General features: G+C 38.7%; 1 protein-coding gene across 1 annotated transcript; it reads left to right on the top strand.

Annotated features, from left to right (window-relative positions):
• Positions 1-17,914: 17,914 nt before the first annotated feature.
• On the top strand, positions 17,915-18,965 carry LOC118582779 (olfactory receptor 4A16-like). The gene has a single exon (XM_036185879.1). The coding sequence runs from the start codon at positions 17,965-17,967 to the stop codon at positions 18,907-18,909; it is 945 nt and encodes a 314-aa protein (XP_036041772.1). The 5' UTR covers positions 17,915-17,964; the 3' UTR covers positions 18,910-18,965.
• The last annotated feature ends 349 nt before the right edge of the window (positions 18,966-19,314 follow it).

Below are 19,314 nucleotides of genomic sequence, written 5' to 3'. Positions count from 1 at the left end.
TATTGCCTGTGTTTTTGTGTGTATGTCTGACTTCCTTAGGTTGGAATTTTCCTTCTAGTGCTTTCTGTAAGGCTGGATTTGTGAATAGCTATGGTTTAAATCTGGTTTTGTCTTAGAATGTCTTGTTCACACTGTCTATGATGACTGAAAGTTTTGCTGTGTATATTAGTCTAGGATGGCATCCATGGTCTCTTAGTGTCTGCATTACATCTATCCAGGTCCTTCTGGCTTTCAAAGTCTCCATTGAGAATTGGGTGTTATTCTGATGTGTTTGCCTTTATAAGTCACTTGGGCTTTTTCCTTTGCTGCTCTTAATATTCTTTCTTTATTATGTAGGTTTAGTTGTTTAATTATTATGTGGCAAGGGGACTTTTGGGGAAGTCTTTTCTGTTTGGTGTTCTATAGGCTTCTTATATCTTCATAGGTAGTTCCTTATTTAAGTTGGGAAAGTTTTCTTCTATGATCTTGTTGAATATATTTTCTGTGCCTTTGAGTTGGTATTCTTCTTTCTCTATCCCTATTATTCATAGGTTTGGTCTTTTCATTGTGTCCCAGATTTCTTTGACATTTTGTGTTATGACATTTTGGCTTTGGTATTTTCATTTACTGATGAATCCATTTCTTCTTTTGTATCCTCTACACCAGAGAGCCTCTCTTCCATCTTTTGTATTCTGTTGGTTATGCTTGAATCTGTGTTTCCTGTTCATTTACTCAGATTTTCTATTTCCAGCATTCCCTCTGTTTGTGTCTTCTGCATTTTTTCCATTTCCTTTTTTCAGGTCTTGAACTATTTCCTGCAACTGTTCAAATACTTTTCCATGGTTTTCTTTAAGGGATTTATTGCTTTCTTCCAATTTTTTATTTGTCTTTGCCTCTATTTCTTCCAATTTTTGTTTGCCTTGTTCTCAATTTCTTTATTGATTACTTCCACTTTTTTGTTTATCTTTTCCTCAATTTCATCTTTTCTTGAAAGTCCTCTAGCATCTTCATGATGCTTTTCTTAAGGTCACTTTCTTTTTTTTAAATATTTTTTTATTATGTGTTTTAATTTTATACATCAGCCATGGGTTCCCCTGTTTTCCCCCCTCCTGCCCCCACTCCTACCTTTCCCCAGTCCCTCCCCTCCATTCCCATGTCCTCCAGGACCTAGGCACACCTGGGGATTCATTTAAACCTGGTGGATTCAGTACGGGCAGGTCCAGTCCCCTCCTTCCAGGCTGAGCATGTGTCCCTGTGTAAGGCCATGTTTCCAAACAGCCAGCTCATGCACTAAGGACAGGTCCTGGTCCCACAGCCTGGGTGCCTCCCAAACAGATCAAGCTATTCAATTATCTCACTTATCCAGAGGGTCTGATCTAGCTAGGGGCTCCACAGCCGTTGGTTCATAATTCATGTGCTTTCTTTCGATTGGCTATTTGTTCCTGTGTGTTTTGCAATCTTGGATTTAACCATTCATGCTCTTGCAGTCCCTCCTCTTTCTCGACAGTTGGACACCTGGAGCTCCACCTGGGGCCTGGCTGAGGATCTCTGCATCCACTCCCATCAGTTATTGGATGAGAGTTCCAAGACGACTGTTAGGGTGTTTAGTCACCTGATCACCAGACTAGGTCAGATCAGGCTTTCTCTTGACCATTGCCAGCAGTCTACAGAGGACATATTTTTGTGGATTTCTGGGGACCTCTCCAGCACTCTGCCTATTCCTGTTCTCATGTGGTCTTCATTTATCATGGTCTGTTATTCCTTGTTCTCCCTTTCTGTTCTTGATCCAGCTAGGATCTCCTGCTCCCCTAAGCTTTCTTTCCCTCAAATCTTGCCCTTCATTACTCCCACTGTCATCCATGTTGTTCATGTAGATCTCATCCATTTCTCTGTCATTGGGTGATCCCTGGGTCTTTTCTAGGGTCCCTTTTTTTACAGGTAGCCTCCCTGGAGTTGTGTAGCAGTCTAATCATCTTTGTTTTATACCTAATATCCTTCTATGAGTGAGTACATACCATGTTTGTCCTTCTGAGTCTGGGTTACCTCACTCAGGATGATTTTTTTCTAGATCCAAGATCCTTAGTCTTGTTGGACTAGGAACCTAGGGCAAAACAAAATTCTACTGTTCTACAAAAGGAACATAGCAACAAAATGACTTTTAAGGACATTCTGCTGTACCCATACATCAGTGCCTTGCCCTTCCATCATCAGAGAAACTTCCTTTGACAGTAGATGGAAATAAATGCCAGGTGGACAGGGTGTAACTTGTGTGAGAGACCTTGAAACACTTAGTTCTAAATGAGATGTCTTCATCAAATCCTTCTCCTGAGGGAGGGTTAGGGCACCCCATAGAAGAGTAATGGCAAACATTATAAAAGCCAGCGGAATTAAAGAATATCAAGTAAACAAGCCTTCTAAATACAGCAGGACTGATGAACATATGATCTGCCAGCCCTCATTGGACCAAGAGTGACTTTCTGAGAAGTAGAATCTCCCACCTATCATTGGACCAAGAGAGGCTTCCTGAAATACAGAATCAGTCAGCTCTGACTGGATCAAGCGTACTGAGAAGACCAAGAAAGCATCTGTGACTCACAGAATCAACTAGCTTGGGTGGACCCAAGAGCAGCTCCCTGAGACACAGAATTTGTCTGCTCCAATTAGACCAATAGCTAAGATTAGACCCAGAAAAGCCCCCTGAGATATAGACACAAAAAGCACAGAGTGGACCAACAGCAACTCACTCAGACATAGACATCTCCTATACCCATTAGAGGAAAAGGTGGGCAGATGTCAAGGCAGAAGTACATACAACAACATAAAGAGCCATACAACATCACCAGAACTTAGCCCTCCTCCAACAGCAAGATCTGAACATCACAAGACAGGAGAAGAAGAAGAAAGTGACCTTTCCACACCCTACCCCCATACCCATCTTCTGGAGATCCCAGCCACTTCCTGAGACTCAGAGACCAAGCATCAGCTCCTGTCCACCCAGAAACTCCCATCTGAACCAGAGGTGAGTGCCTGGGGTTATAGCCAGAGAGGCAATTGCCCCTGAGTCCTACCGCTGGACACAGGCCATCCCAGGAGGACCTGACCAACTTGGCCCCAGTATTCAGCCATCAGCGGGTCCTGCGGGAAGGCTCCCCTTTACAAAGACTGCAGGCAGACCCTGCAGTCTCTACACCCATCTGCTGGAGACCCCAGCCACTTCCTGAGAATCAGAGACCAGCCCTCTGCTTCCATCCTGCCCTGGAACTCCCATCTGGACCAGAGACCAGAGGAACTCCCATCTGGACAAGAGGAGCTCCCATCTGGACAAAATAAGGAGACCCCCAGGGACTTCCCAACTCAGAGTACAGCCCCCCAGCTCCTATCTGGCCAGCACTTTCATCTGGACCAGCACTCCCATCTGGCCCAGAGCTTCCATCTGGAGGAGAGAGAGGCTCCCTAAATCTATAGTTATCTCTGGACCAAGTACACTGATAAGACCAAAAACGAACCCAAGAGGAGATGGGCAGACTTCAAGGCAGAAGTACATGCAACAAAATAAAGAGCAATACAGCATCACCAGAACCTAGCCCTTCTCCAACAGCTAGACCTGAACATCACGGAATGGAAGAAGAAGAAGAAAACAACCTTATAAGTAACATCATGACGAGGCTAGAACCTTATAAAGAAGAAAGCAAAAATAAAGTAGAGGAACAGACAAACAAAAAATGGGAAGAATGCTATAAAAAACTAGAGGAAAGGACAATTAAAGCAGAAGAAAACAAAAAATCCTTGAAAGAAAATCATGAAAAAGCAAGGGTGACAGTCCAAGACCTGAAGAGGGAAATAGAAACAATGAAGAAGACACTAGCAGAAGAAATGCTGGAAATAGAAAATCTGAGTAAACAAACAAGAACTTCAGAGGCAAGTATAACCAACAGATTGCAAGAGATGGAAGACAGGATCTCTGGTATTGAAGATACATTAGAAGAAATAGATTCATTAGTCAAAGAAAACACTAAAACCAACAGTCATGACCCAAAATGTCCAAGAAATTTGGGACACCATGAAAAGACCAAACCTACAAATAATGGGAATAGAGGAAGGAGAAGAATAGCAACTCAAAGGCACAGAAAATATATTTAACAAGATCATAGAAGAAAACTTTCCCAACTTAAAGAAGGAAATGCCTATGAAGATACAAGAAGCCTATAGAACACCAAACAGAATAAACCCCCCAAAAAACTCCTGTCGCCACATAATAATTAAACAACTAAATGTAAAGAATAAAGAAAGAATATTAAGGGCAGCAAAGGAAAAAGGCCAAGTGACTTATAAAGGCAAAACCATCAGAATAACACTGATTTCTCAATGGAGACTTTGAAAGCCAGAAGGACCTGGACAGATATAATGCAGACACTAAGAGACCATGGATGCCAGGCTAGACTAATATACACAGCAAAACTTTCAATCACCATAGATGGAGTGAACAAGACCTTTCAAGACAAAACCAGATTTAAACAATACTTATCCACAAACCCAGGCCTACAGAAAGCACTAGAAGGAAAATTCCAACCTAAGGAAGTCAGATACACCCATGAAAACACAGGCAATAGATAACACCACAGCAGTTAACCCCAAAGAAGAGAAGTACACACACACTACCACCAAAAAATAAAAATAACAACAGGAATGAACAATCACTGGTCATTAATATCCCTTAAAAAATGGACTTAATTCGCCTATACAAAGAAACAGACTAACAGAATAGATACAAAAACAGGACCCATCTTTCTGCTGCATACAAGAAACACATCTCAACCTCAAAGACACGACACCTCCTAAGAATAAAAGGCTGGGAAAATACTTTCCAATCAAATGGTCTTAAGAAGCAAGCTGGTGTAGCCATCCTAATATCCAGAAAAATAGACTTCATACTAAAATCAATCAAAAGAGATGATGAAGGACATTACATACTCATCACAGGGAAGATCCACCAAGATGAAGTCTCAATTTTGAACATTTATGCCCCAAACACAAGGGCACCCACATATGTAAAAGAAACATTACTTATGCTCAAATCACATATAAAACCCCACACATTAATAGTGGGAGACTTCAACACCCCACTTTCACCTCTGGACAGATCAGCCAAATTGAAACTTAACAGAGACATAATGGACTTAACAGATGTTAAAGCTCAAATGGACTTAATCATCATCTACAGAACATTCCACCCAAACCAAAAAGAATATACCTTCTTCTCAGCACCTTGGAACCTTCTCTAAAATCGACCACATACTTGGCCACAAAGCAAATCTCAACAGATACAAAAATTTGGAATAACCTCCTGTGTTCTATCAGACCACCATGTTTTAAAGTTAGATTTCAACAACAGAAAAAACTACAGAAATCCTACAATCTCTTGGAAACTGAATAAGGCTCAACTGAATCACCAATGGGTTAAGGAAGAAAAAAAGAAAGAAATTGAAGACTTCGTAGAGATCAATGAAAATGAATACACTACATACCCAAACTTATGGGATACTATGAAAGCAGGGCTAAGAGGGAAATTCATAGCACTGAATGCCCACATAAAGAAGCTAGAGAAATATCATGCTAGTGACTTGACAGCACACCTAAAAGCCCTTAAACAAGGAGAAGTAAAGTCTCCCAGGAGGATCAGACGCCAGGAAATTATCAAATTGAGAGCTGAAATTAATAAAATAGAAATAAAGAGAACAATACAAAGGATTAATGAAACAAAGAGTTGGTTCCTTGAGAAGATCAACAAGACAGACAAGCCCTTATCCAAACTAACCAAAAGACAGAGAGAGAGCATCCAAATTAACAAAATCAGAAATGAAAAGGGGGATATAACAACAGACAATGAGGAAATCCAGAGAATCATCGGGTCATACTTAAAAACCTCTACTCCACAAAACTGGAAAATCTAAAAGAAATGGATAATTTCCTGGATAGGTACCACATACCTAACTTAAATCAAGACCAGATAAACCATTTAAATAGTCCAATAACCCCTAAGGAAATAGAATCAGTCATTAAAAGTCTCCCAACCAAAAAAAGCCCAGGACCAGATGGTTTCACTGCAGAATTCTACCAGATCTTCAAAGAAGACTTAATACCAATACTCTTTAAATTGTTCCACACAATAGAAGCAGAAAGTACATTACCAAACTCCTTCTATGAGGCTACAATTACCCTGATTCCTAAACCAAAGATGCAACAAAGAAAGAGAATTACAGAACGATCTCCCTCATGAACATAGATGAAAAAATGCTCAATAAAATTCTGGCGAACAGACTCCAAGAACACATCAAAACAATTATCCACCATGATCAAGTAGTCTTCATCCCAGGGATGCAAGGGTGGCTCAACATAAGAAAGTCCCTCAATGTAAAACACCATATAAATAAACTCAAAGGAAAAAACCACATGATCAACTCTCCCCATACTTATTCAATATAGTACTTGAAGTTCTAGCCAGAGCTATAAGACAACATAAAGAGATTAAGGGAGTACAAATTGGAAAGGAAGAAGTCAAGCTTTCCCTATTTGCAGATGACATGATAGTATACATGAGTGACCCCAAAAATTCAACAAAAGAACTGATAAAGCTAATAAAAACCTTCAGCAACAGAGCAGGATACAAGATCAACTAAAAGAAAATCAGTAGCCCTCCTATATACAATAGACAGATTTCCTGAGAAGGAAATCAGAGATACATCACCCTTTACAATAGCCACAAATGATATAAAAATACCTTGGGGTTACTCTAACTAAGCATGTGAAGGACCTATATGACAAGAACTTTAAGTCCCTGAAAAAAGAAATTGAAGAAGTTGTCGGAAAATGGAAAGATCTCCCATGATCATGGATAGGCAGGATTAACACAATAAAAATGGCGATCTTACCTAAAGCAATCTACAGATTCAATGCAATCCCCATCAAATTACCAACACAATTCTTCACAGATCTGGAAAGAATAATACTCAACTTCATGTGGAATAACAAAAAGCCCAGGATAGCCAAAAGAATCCTGTACAATAAAACAACTTCTGGAGGCATCGCAATCCCTGACCTCAAGCTCTACTATAGAGCTACCATAATAAAAATAGCTTGATACTGCCATAAAAACCGACATGTGGACCAATGGAATCGAATTGAAGATGCTGATATTAACCCGCACACCTATGAAGATATAATTTTTGACAAAGAAGTCAAAAATATACAATGGAAGAGAGAAATCATGTTCAACAAATGATGCTGGCATAACTGGATGTCAATGATCCATGTCTGTCACCATGCACAAAACTTAAATCCAAGTGGATCAAAGACCTGAACATAAATCCAGTTACTCTGAACCTGATAGAAGAGAAAGTAGGAAGTACTCTTGAACACATTGACACTGGAGATCACTTTCTAAGTATAACACCAGTAGCAGAGACACTGAGGGAAACAATCAATCAATGGGACCTGTTGTAACTGAGAAGCTTTTGTAGAGCAAAGGATAAGGTCAACAAGACAAAGCAACAGCCTACAGAATGGGAAAAGGTCTTCACCAACCCCACAACTGACAGAGGGCTGATATCCAGAATATATAAAGAACTCAAGAAATTAGACATCAAAATACCCAGCAGTCCAATTAAGAAATGGGCTATAGAACTAAACAGAATTCTCCACGGGGGAATTTCAGATGGCTGAGAGACATTTAAGGAAATGCTCAACATACCTAATTACCTGGGAAATGTAAATCAAAAGGACTCTGAGATACCACCTTACACCTGTCAGAATGGCTAAGTTCAAAAACACAGCAGACATCTTATGTTTTAGAGGATGTGGAGCAAGGGGAACTCTCCTCCACTGCTGGTGGGAATGAAAGCTTGTACAATCATTTTGGAAATCTCTATGGCACTTCCTTAGAAAATTGGGAATCCATCTCCCCCAAGACCCAGGTATAGCACTCTTGGGCATATACCCAAGGAATGCTCAATCACACCTCAAGGGCATTTGCTCAATTATGTTCATATCAGCATTATTTGTCATAGCCAGATCCTAGAAACAACCTAGATACCCTTCAACTGAAGAATGGATAAAGATAATATGGTTCATATACACAATGGAGTACTACTTAGCAAAGAAAAACAATGACCTCATGACATCATGAGGTTTGGAGGCATTGTTGTTGGTAATGGGTTCCATCTCATAGAATGGGACTTAAATCCAATCAAATAATGGTTGGTAAATCTCACAAGCTTTGTGCCACTATTGCACTAGCACATTTAACATGCAAGTTACCATTGTAAATCAAAGGTTTGAAGCTTGGTTGGTATTTACCTTTCTCTTTTTGTAACATGGAGAATACTTTGAGAATCATGAACACTAATCCTTAAGGGTGAGCTCTAGGCAGGCACCAGTTTGACATCTAGGTGTCCAATGAGCTGTGTAGTTATTGTCTTCAGCAGTAGAACCTTACTGTCAGTTTATGGAGAGCTACCAATAATAGCCTTGTCAATTGTCTGGTCTTTTGGGGGTTGCCATAGGACTCCTTTGACCAATAACACAAACATATGCAATCCATTCCTGATCCTAGAAGTTTCATTTGGTGAAAAGAGTGGACTAGCTGGGGCTCTGTCTCCTCCATTATTTGGAGATTTCATTTAGTTCTTCCTTCTGTATGTATATATTACAGGAAGTCTTTGCTGTATTAGATTTTCATACAACTTCTCACGTGGCCCTTAGTTTTAGCTGTCACTCCCCATATTCCTTTTCTAGATTCCTTGTCTCTCCTCCTCCCTATTTGACTCTTCCCATTCCAGTGCTTTCCTCAACAATCCTTAACTATCTACTCTATATTGTCTTCCCAGGAAGACCCAATCCTCCCCTCCAGTCCCTTAATCTATACCTAACCTTTGTGGTTATATGGATTGTATCTTGCTTATAGAAGATTTAAAAGATAACCTCCATATATAAGTGAATACATATCATATCTGTCTTTTATTGTCTGGGTTACCTCATTAAGGATGATTTTTTTCTAGATCCATCCATTTACCTGTAAATTTCATTTTTAAAAACAACTGAGTAAAGTCCCATTTTATAAATATACATTTTTTCCCATTCATTGTGGCAGGACATATAGTTTGTTTCAAATTTCTGGGTATTTTGAATAGAGGAATCATGAACAAATTGAGCAAGTGCCTCTGTAGTAAAATGTAGAGTCCTTTGGACACATGCTCAAGAGTGATATAGCTGGATCTGGAGTTAGATCAATTACCAGCCTTATGAGGAAGCACCACAGTGATTTCCACAGTGGTTGTACAATTTTGTACTCCAACCAGCAATGGATGAGTTTTCCCATTATTTTATATCCTAACCAGTATCAGTTCCCTTGTTTTTTTTTTTTTTTTTTTTTTTTTTATTGGTCTTGACAATTCTGCCTGGTGTAAGATGAAATCTCAAAGAGATTTTGATTTGCATTTCCCTGATGAGTAAGGATCCACTGCTTTGCCCAAATGATAGTGTCCTTTTGTTGTGCAGAAACTTTTAAATTTCATGAGGTCTCATTTATTGTTTTCTTCCTGACTGTGCTAACAGTGTTCTGTTCAGAAAGTCTTTTCCTGTGCCAATGAGCTAGAGCTATTCCTCACTTTCTCTTCTATCAGATTTAAGGCATCTGGTTTTATGTTGAGGTTTTTGGTCCATTTGTAGGTCAGGTGTGTACAGGTTGTTAAGTGTGGATTGTGATTCTTGATTTTTGACTCTTCTACATGTAGTGGTCCAGTTTGACCAGCACCATAGTTAAAGATATTATCCTGTGTTTCTTTAAAAAAACGAAAGTGTTCATATGTGTATGGATTTATGTCTGTATCTTCAATTCAGTTCTATTGATCAACATGTAAACTTTTTACCAATTCCATGCTGTTTCTATTACTATAGGGTTGTAGTACAATGTGAGGTTGGTAATGGTGATAACATCAGCATTTCTTTAATTATTCACAATTATTTTAGATATTTTGTGGTTTTGTTTGTTTGATTGGGACAGTGTGTGTGTGTGCATATATTTTCATATTAAGCTGAAATTTTTCCTTTTAATTTCTATGAAGAATTGTGAGGGATATTTGATAGTGATTACTCTTAATCTGTAAATTGCTTTTGATAGGATGGCATTTTTACCAAATCAATCCAAGCAATCCATGAGCATGGAATATCCTTCCATTTCTGCTCTCATCTTCAGTTTCTTTCTTCGGTGTCTTAAAGTTTTAATATAAAAGTCCTTCACTTGCTTGGTTAGAGTTATCTCAAGATATCTTATGTTTTATGAGGTTATTGTGAAAGGTATTGTTTCCATGATTTCTTTCTCAGTCTACTTCTCATTTGTATACAGGAGCGCTTCTGATTTTTGTGCATTAATCTTGTATAGAGTTTCCTGTAGGAGGTTCCTGGTAGGAATTTTAGGGTTCCTTATGTGCACAATAATAGGACTGCTTCCTTTCCTATTGGTATCTCTTTGATCTCCTCCAGTTGACCTATTACTCTAGATGACACTTCCAGTACCATAATGAATAGGTATGAAGAGACCAGACTTGTCTTGTTTGAAATTTTAGTGTAAATGCTTTGTTTCTATTCCCATGTAGGTTGATGTTGGCTCTGAGCTTGCTGTAGATCACCTTTATTATGCTGAGGTATGTTGCTTGTATCCCTTGTCTTTCCAGAACATTTTTTTATTATTTAAAACATTTTTTAAGTTTAGATATATTTTGATCATGTTCTTCTCCTCCCCCAAGTCCTTCCTGATCCTCTCGCCCTCCCTACCCACTCAACTTTAAGTTATTTCTGGAAAATGAACAAAAATCCAATACAACCACAAAATCCCCATCAACCAACCATCCAACCAACCAACCAACCAACCAACCAACCAACAAACCAGATCCCCAAACACTGGATTCGAAAAAGATTTTAATTCCTTTCTTTTTATTAAGAAAATTTCTCCATTAATTTTATACACCAATCAAAGATACCCCTCTTCCCTCCTCCCACCCCCTCAGCCTCCTCCTCCCTAACCCCCAATGCCTCCATGATGATATTTTATTTGTACTGAAATGTGGTGATATTTTATTTGTTAATAAATAAAGCATGCCTGGAGATCAAGGGGAAAAGGCCAGCCATTTTAAATAAACAAGAAGTCAGGCAATACATGCCCTTAATCCCTTAGGAGGCAAGATGTCTGTGTGTTTGAGGCTATACTAGTGAGCTAAGCCTAGTGACACATGCCTTTAATACCAGTACCATCCATAGAGATTTGGAGGTCTGTACAGACAGACAGAAAGTGACAGAGCTGTATAGGAAGAGGAAGTGAGGTAGTTGGGCTAAGAGAGCCAATGAGAGGACATAACAGCAAGGGATAGACAGGAAGTGGTGGTGCACATTTGGAAGCTTCAGAGTTGGTGAGATAAGGTTGGTTGGTGGCTTTTACTATTTCCCTGATCTAAGGCTTTCACCCCTATATTGAGCTCATGTTTTGTTTGTTTGTTTGTTTGTTTTGTTTTGTTTTTTGTTTTTGTTTTTTGTTTTTATTTATTATTTTTTTGTTTAAATTTTACACATCAGCCATGGGTTCCCCTGTCCTCTCCCATCCCGCCCCTGCCTCTGCCTTCTCCCCAGCCCCTCCCATCCATTCCCATGTCCTCCAGGGCCAAGAATCCTCTGGGGATTCAATTCAACCTGCTATATTCAGTACAGGCAGGTCCAGTCCCCTTCTTCCAGGATGAGCAAAGTGTCCCTGTGTAAGCCCAAGATTCCAAACAGTCAGCTCATGTAGTAAGGACAGGTCCTGGTCCCACAGCCTGGATGCCTCCCAAGTAGTTCAAGCTATTCAATTGTATCACTTATCTAGAGGGCCTGTTCCAGTTGGGGGCTCCACAGCTTTTGGTTCATAATTCATGTGTTTCCATTAGTTTGGCTATTTGTCCCTGTGCTTTTCCAATCTTGGTCTCAACAATTCGTACTCTTACAGTCCCTCCTCTTTCTTGACAATTGGACTCCTGGAGCTCCACCTGGGGCCTGGCTGAGGATCTCTGCAGCCACTTCCATCAGTTATTTGATGAGAGTTCCAGCACGACCATTAGGGTGTTTGGCCATCTCATCTTGTCTACAATCCCCACTTCCCTCAACAAGAAGGCAAGGCCTCCCATGAGTAGGCACATCCAGTAGAGGCAAGTCCAAGCCCTTCCCTCTGCCTCAAGGCTGCATGAGGTGTCCCATCATAGGTAGAGGGGTCCAAAACACCAGCTCATGTACCAGTGACAGATTCTAATCCCACTGCCAGGGGATGGGCATGGGTGGGAGGGGACAAGCAGATCAATCTATACAGCTGTCTTGCCATGCAGAGGGCTCAGTCCAGTCCCATGCAGGCTCCATAGTCATTGATCCAACTTTCATGAGTTCCTACTAGTTTGGTTTGGTTGTCTCTGCAGTATCCCCATTATGATCTTGATGCACTTTCTCATAGAATCCCTCTTTTCTCTCATGGACTGGACTCCTGGAGCTCTGCCTACTTCCTAGCTGTGGATTTCTACATCAGCCTCCATCAGTCATTGGAGAAAAGCTGTGATGACAGTTAGAATATTCTCCAATCTGATCTCTGGGGCAAGTTAGCTCAGTTCAGGCAACCCCCTCACTATTTCTAGAAGTCCAAGTTGGGGTCATCCCTGGGGATTCATGGGAACTTCCCTAGCACTCAATTTCTCTCTGTCCCCATGATGTTTCCCTCTATCATGGAATCTATTTCACTGATTTTTCACTCCATCCCTGTTCAGGTAATGGAATGGTCGAGATTTTAATTTCTTAATTACTTTCTTGACTCATTTTTATTCAGTAGTGAATTGTTCAGTTTTCATGAGTTTATAAGCTTTCTGTTATTTCTATTTTTGATATCCAGATTTAATCTGTGGTGGCCAGATAGGATACAGGGCATTATTTCAATTTTCTTTTATTTGTTGAAACTTGTTTTCTATCCCAGCATATGGTCAATTACATAGAAAATTCCATGAGGTGTTGAGAAGAAGTTATATATTTTATGGGAGATATATTATGTAAGTTTTTGTTTATGACTTCATTAAGCTCCAACATATCTCTGTTCAGCTTTTGTCTGGATGACCTGTCTATTGGCAAGAGTGTGGTGAACTTACCCACTATCACTGTGTGAGTGTCAATATGTGAAAACAGTTGCTGTAGTGTTTCTTTTTTGAGCTTTCATGCTCTTATGTTTGGTTTATTGAAGTTCAGATTTTCAATATTCTCTTGATGGGAAAGTTTTAAAACATATAATTTTTTCCTTCTAATTCAATTATTAATATTCCATGAGAATGTAGTATTGTCAAAATTATTATATATTTGGTGATCTTATTTTTTCATTAATAATATAGACAAAGTATAAAACTAAGGATGCCATCGTCATATTTTCAAACATATTTATCATTGTATTTTCTTATATTCATACCCATATTACCCATCATTTCTCTTCTTCTCACTTTTCTAATCATTTCCTTTATCCCTCTAATGAAAGCCCCTCTGTGTAAGAGCTGTGTCCAAGCACAAATTAATCTCATGTCCCACAGATCAAGGAGAAACTATGCACATTGTATTGAAAGACTGAAGAGGTTTAATCCAGCCTTCCAGAGAAATCATCAGTTTCTAAGTGAAAGGGGAGCATAAGGAAGAAAAGTAAAAGCAGGGAATAGTAGAGTCTGTTTTGCTGGTCTGGATGCCATACATGCTGCAGATCTGAATTTTGAGGGAAACTATGGAAAATTGTAGAGGAATTTCTAAGGTATTATTAAATAAAAAAATCACTGATCCAAGTATAGGGGTAACAACCTGAGAGATCAGGGAAATAGGGAAAGCCACAGCTAACCTTATCTCACCAACTCAGCAGCTTACAAATACAAGATACTTCCTGTCTACCCATGCATATATGTCTTGCCATTCTGCCATTTTATTTGCTCTCTCTGTTCAGCTACATCACTTCCTCTTCCTTCCCAGCTCTGTCTCTTCCTGTCTGTCTATACAGACCTCCAGACCACCATGGTTAACTAGTGTTGGTATTTAAGGTGTGTGCCACCACAACTGGCTGTTTCCAGTGTGGCCTTGAACTCACAGAGATCCAGACAGATCCCTGCCTGCCAAATGATAGGACTAAAGTCATCATTGTAATCCTCAAAATATTTTTGGCTTCTATTTTGATGTATTTTCTCTGTGTATTGTTGAAAATGTGTGATTTCTTTTGAGTATGTTTCTTTTTATTGATTTTTTTCCATACAATATATTCTGATCACTGTTTCTCATTCCCTAAATTTTCCCAGATCATTTCTTCCTCCTCATCCACCTACTTCCATACAATTTTTTCTCTTTATAAAGCAAACAGAGAAACAAGCTAGATTTTAAAACAAAGAAAGGAAAAAGCTACAAGAAGCACACATACACACACACCCCCACACACACAACACAAAAACACAAGATCAGAAAACATATAGACAAAAGACCAGTAGAACAACAACAACAAAAATGCAAACCAAGCCAAGAGTCTACAAAAACACCACCATTTTGTGTTGGTCACCTACTTATAGGCACAGGGCTTGCCGTAAAATGTGGTTACTAAACACAGTAAGACCCCTCTGCAGAAACGAATTTTTCCTTGCAAGTGGGGGTCAGTTGCAGATAGCTTCTTGATTAAAGGAATGGGAGTTTGTGTTTTGATGCCCACCTCAATGCACAGACCCCATTTGGCTTGAACATGTGTAGGCTCTGTCTGTGCTGCCACAGACTCTTTGAGTTCATATGTGCATCAGTCCTGTTGTTTAGGGAGAAAACCAAATAGTACTGTTTTACTAATGGAACATAGCAAGAAATGGACTCCTGAAGTCATTCTGCTATACTCATAGATCAGTGTGATGCTCAGGCATCATCAGAGAAACATTCTCCTCCTATAGCAGTTGGGAACTAATGTAGAGACCAATGTGAGAGTGAGAGATTTTGGAACAGTCAGTCCATATGTGGTATCCTCACCAATCCCTTCCTCTCAGGGCTCAGAGAGCTACCTTGAAGAAGAGTCAAGAAAACCTTAAGAACCATTGAGGATGGTTAACTTCAAGAAAATGTATTATTTCATTCTTAGGCATTTTCTTTCAGCATTATATATGTTAATATTTAATACAATTTTCTTTTTAAAAATACGTTTTTTGAATCTTTGAGAATTTTGTTCTTAGTATTTTGATCATAGTTACCCTCTTCTCTTATTCCCTTCCCAGATCCACTGTCATCCCATATTCACACAAAAGTGTGTCCTCATTCATTTATTTTCTAACCCACTGAGTGCAATTAAGGCTGCCTATATGCTCTTGGGTCTGTGGCCATCCACTGGAGCTAGTTATACCTACTGGGGACACATCCTTAAAAAACAACTCTTAATCTTCCAGCAGCTACTAATCATGTAACTTTCTATTACTTTGAGACTCTGATGAGCTATTTTGCTCCTACTAAAGTTTAGAACAGTCTGGACTGTCTTCCAATAATTAGAATAGAGACTATAACACACTGAAGTTGCATGTTCTTAGCCTTCATGCCTCAGGGATTCTTGGGCAGAGAGCACCTGGTCATCACAGTAAGACTGAGTTTTGCTAGGGTGATATTGGGTAAAGCATCTGCGACTTCTTCCTTCTTTGGGCTGTTTTAACTGAAGTCAGAACACTTGGAGCAAATTCAAATTAGGAAATCAATCATTCCTCAGCTGCTTTCTTCCCCTGAAAAATCTTTAGAGAAAATGACCTGGATCTTGGCAAGAGAGATTAACTCACTACTATTCAGAATATAAAAATTACGATGTGAACAGAAAAACCGCGATATAATGTTTACAAATCTGTGAGTTGCACATGATGAAATACATAAGTATGATAAGGAATACTTAAATCAGTTGTTTAATTTGGTTGATTTTTACACACTTGTGCAAGCATACCATCATTGTTTCTGTATGAAAATGTTTTCATAGAGGGCATGAATATGCAGCTACTTTATAGAGTAAGTATTTGAATTTTAGTCAAGCTGTTTTGAATCTGTCTATAAAAGTCTTTATATATTGTACAATATATAAATATATGTATATATTGCAATCACCCTTTTTACAGGTAAGAATGATTTCTGGATCAAAGTAAAACTCAAGATATCAATTATTGAGACAAAGGCCTAGGGATACAAAAATATTCTTATATTGAACAGACCCACGGCTTATTAGTCTCTTTGGTAATTTCTGATTTAAAAAAAGAAATGTAAGGTGTCACAACAATAAGTTAACTGGAATGCTCATTTTATGTTGTATCCAGTGTTAGAATGTAATTATTGCTTAATTTATACAAGGTCAAGTAATAAATGCTATATGTTAGTGCATATGTAACAATAGAAAATACCTCATCATCTCATTTATGGGTATTATATATGATTTTTAAGAAAAAGTAGCTTGAACTATTTGGGAGACACCCAAGCAGTGGGACTTGGACCTGTCCTTAGTGCATGAGCTGGCTGTTTGGAACCTGGAGCTTATGTGGGGACACTTTGCTCAGCCTGGAAGGAGGGGACTGTACTGTACTGAATCTACCAGGTTGAGCTGAATCCCCAGGGGAGTCTTTGACCTGGAGGAGATGGGAATGGGGGAGAGGGGCTGGGGAGAAGGTGGGATCAGGGGCGGGATTGGGGAGGACTGGGGAACCCATGGCTTGATATGTAAAATTAAAACACAAATAGCTATATGAAAAAAATAAATATATTAAAAAAAGAAAGAAATATCGTTTGGGGGGTCCATTAACAAATGTATTTTATTATGAAATGTGCTAGAATGTGAGGAAATAAATGTATACTGTATTCCAGGCACTTGACATGGACTTTTATTTTTGAAAGTTAAAATGATCCATGCAAAGTTGTTGGGACATAGTGCTGTTACCTGCTATGACCCAGATTAATAAAATTACTATTTTAAATTACAATTATATTTTATGAACTATATTAAATTATTTATTAAATGAGTTTTCAATATGAATGTTAATTCTTTAAGTAAAAATCACAGTAGACTTTTTTTGTTTTTGTTTTTTGTTTTTTGTTTCTTTTTGAGACAGGGTTTCTCTGTGTAGCTTTGGAGCCTTTCCTGGAACTCACTCTGTAGTCCAGGCTGGCCTTGAACTCACAGAGTTCTGCCTGCCTCTGACTCCTGAGTTCTGGGATCAATGGTGTGATCAAATCCATAAAATGAATAAGATGATATGTCCTCCAATTTAAGTATTCTATTATAACTTTTTGATACAGTTTAAAGTCAAGTTTCTTGAAATTTCATATGAAATTTCAAAAGAACAAAGTCATTTGAGATGTTTATGACAGAATGTCTAGATACAGTATTGCAGCTTTGAGATGGAGCAGGGCTGTATGAGAGCTACATAGATAGTATTATAAAGATATTCTCCACAAAATAATACCCAACTCCAACAATAGACTTTATGTTAGTCGATGTATTCTAGATTTATTTTCAACCAAGTGTATGGATTTCTTAAAATTAACACCCTTTTCTTGTCATCACTGACATTTATGAAAAACAATATTTTAAATAAGAAGTCTAAGTATATTAATAACTGTGGAACTTTTGTTTGGTCTTAGATACAAAGATCCACTTAAGTCTTGACAACAAACCCATTTGCTGGGGGCTCAACAAAATCACCAAAAGAGAAATAGTGTTATCAACACATCAACGGTGCATGGTGGAAAAGAAATTTGCTAGATACTTATTAAAAATCACTTGGGATTCACACCTCAAAACTGAGGATCCTGTAAACTGAGGAATGCTGTTGATGATAAAATGTTTCTTGGCCATGTTCACAATTTCATGGCAGGTGTTATCCTGAGTTATTTTCTCTGAATCTAACCTTGTAAGACTAAATGGGGCAGACCAACAATGTGACAGAATTTATCCTGCTGGGTCTCACCCGGGATCCTGCTGGGAGAAAAGCATTGTTTGTCATGTTTTTACTGATCTACATTGTGACAATGGTGGGCAACCTGCTCATTGTGGGGACAGTGATTGCCAGCCCCTCTTTGGACTCTCCAATGTACTTCTTCCTTGCCTGTCTGTCACTCATGGACGCTGTTTATTCCACTGCCTTCTCACCGAAACTGATTATGGACTTAATCTGCAACAGAAGAACAATTTCAGTTTCAGCTTGTATAGGCCAGCTCTTTGTAGAACACTTATTTGGTGGTGCTGAGGTCTTCCTCCTGGTATTCATGGCCTATGATCGCTATGTGGCCATCTGTAAACCGCTGCATTATATGACCATCATGAATCGTCGGGTTTGCATTCTCCTATTAGTGGCAGCCTGTGCTGGAGGCTTTGCCCACTCTTTTGTTCAAGTTATCTTTGTTTACAACCTTCCTTTTTGTGGCCCCAATGTCATTGATCACTTTATCTGTGACATGTACCCATTACTGGGATTAGCATGTACTGACACTTATTTAATTGGCCTCACTGTGGTTGCCAATGGTGGAGCAATTTGTATGACTGTCTTTATCCTTCTTTTAGTCTCCTATGGGATTATTCTAAACTCTCTTAAAACGTATAGTGAGGAAGGGAGGCGTAAAGCCCTGTCCACCTGCAGCTCCCACATCATGGTGGTTGTCCTCTTTTTTGTTCCCTGTATTTTCATGTATGTTAGACCTGTCTCCAACTTTCCTATTGATAAATCCCTGACTGTAGTTTATACAATTATCACCCCCATGTTGAATCCTTTAATATACACTCTGAGAAATTCAGAGATGAAAAATTGTATGGAAAAACTTTGGTATGAAAGGTTAACTACGGAAAGATTAAGAATGTTTCCTTGCTGAATACGTACTAATTCCAAAGCTACAAATAGTTAATAAATTCTACTAAATATCATGCAGTATGCTAAGGGAATTCTTTAGGTATGCTTTTCTTTATACAAAGCCAGTGAGGAGCAGAATCAATTTTCTATTGAGATTAAAATTAATCTAATGGATTTTTTACAAATTACATATGAGAGAACTAACTATTTTTAGTTTATTTTAAATAGAGCATAGAAAATAGGGGTTTATTATTTTTAAGCAGTCAATTAATCAAGATTTTGAAGTTATGATCATCTACATTTGTGAGAAATAGTGAGAACAATCTCTAGATGAATTTCTGGGGAAAAAAGAGGTTTTGTAATGTAATTATTTGTTATATGATCTGCATGGCAGATTTTAATACCTGCGGACTGTTTCAGGATTCCT

This window comes from Onychomys torridus, chromosome 4 (genome assembly GCF_903995425.1).
Source record: "Onychomys torridus chromosome 4, mOncTor1.1, whole genome shotgun sequence".
Lineage (NCBI taxonomy): Eukaryota > Metazoa > Chordata > Mammalia > Rodentia > Cricetidae > Onychomys > Onychomys torridus.
The sequence above is the reverse complement of the archived record's forward strand: the minus strand, read 5'-3'. Positions and strand labels throughout refer to the sequence as shown.

Bases quoted from the DNA above. Each gene is read 5' to 3' on its own strand.
- LOC118582779 (XM_036185879.1), top strand. From the start codon at position 17,965: ATGGGGCAGACCAACAATGTGACAGAATTTATCCTGCTGGGTCTCACC.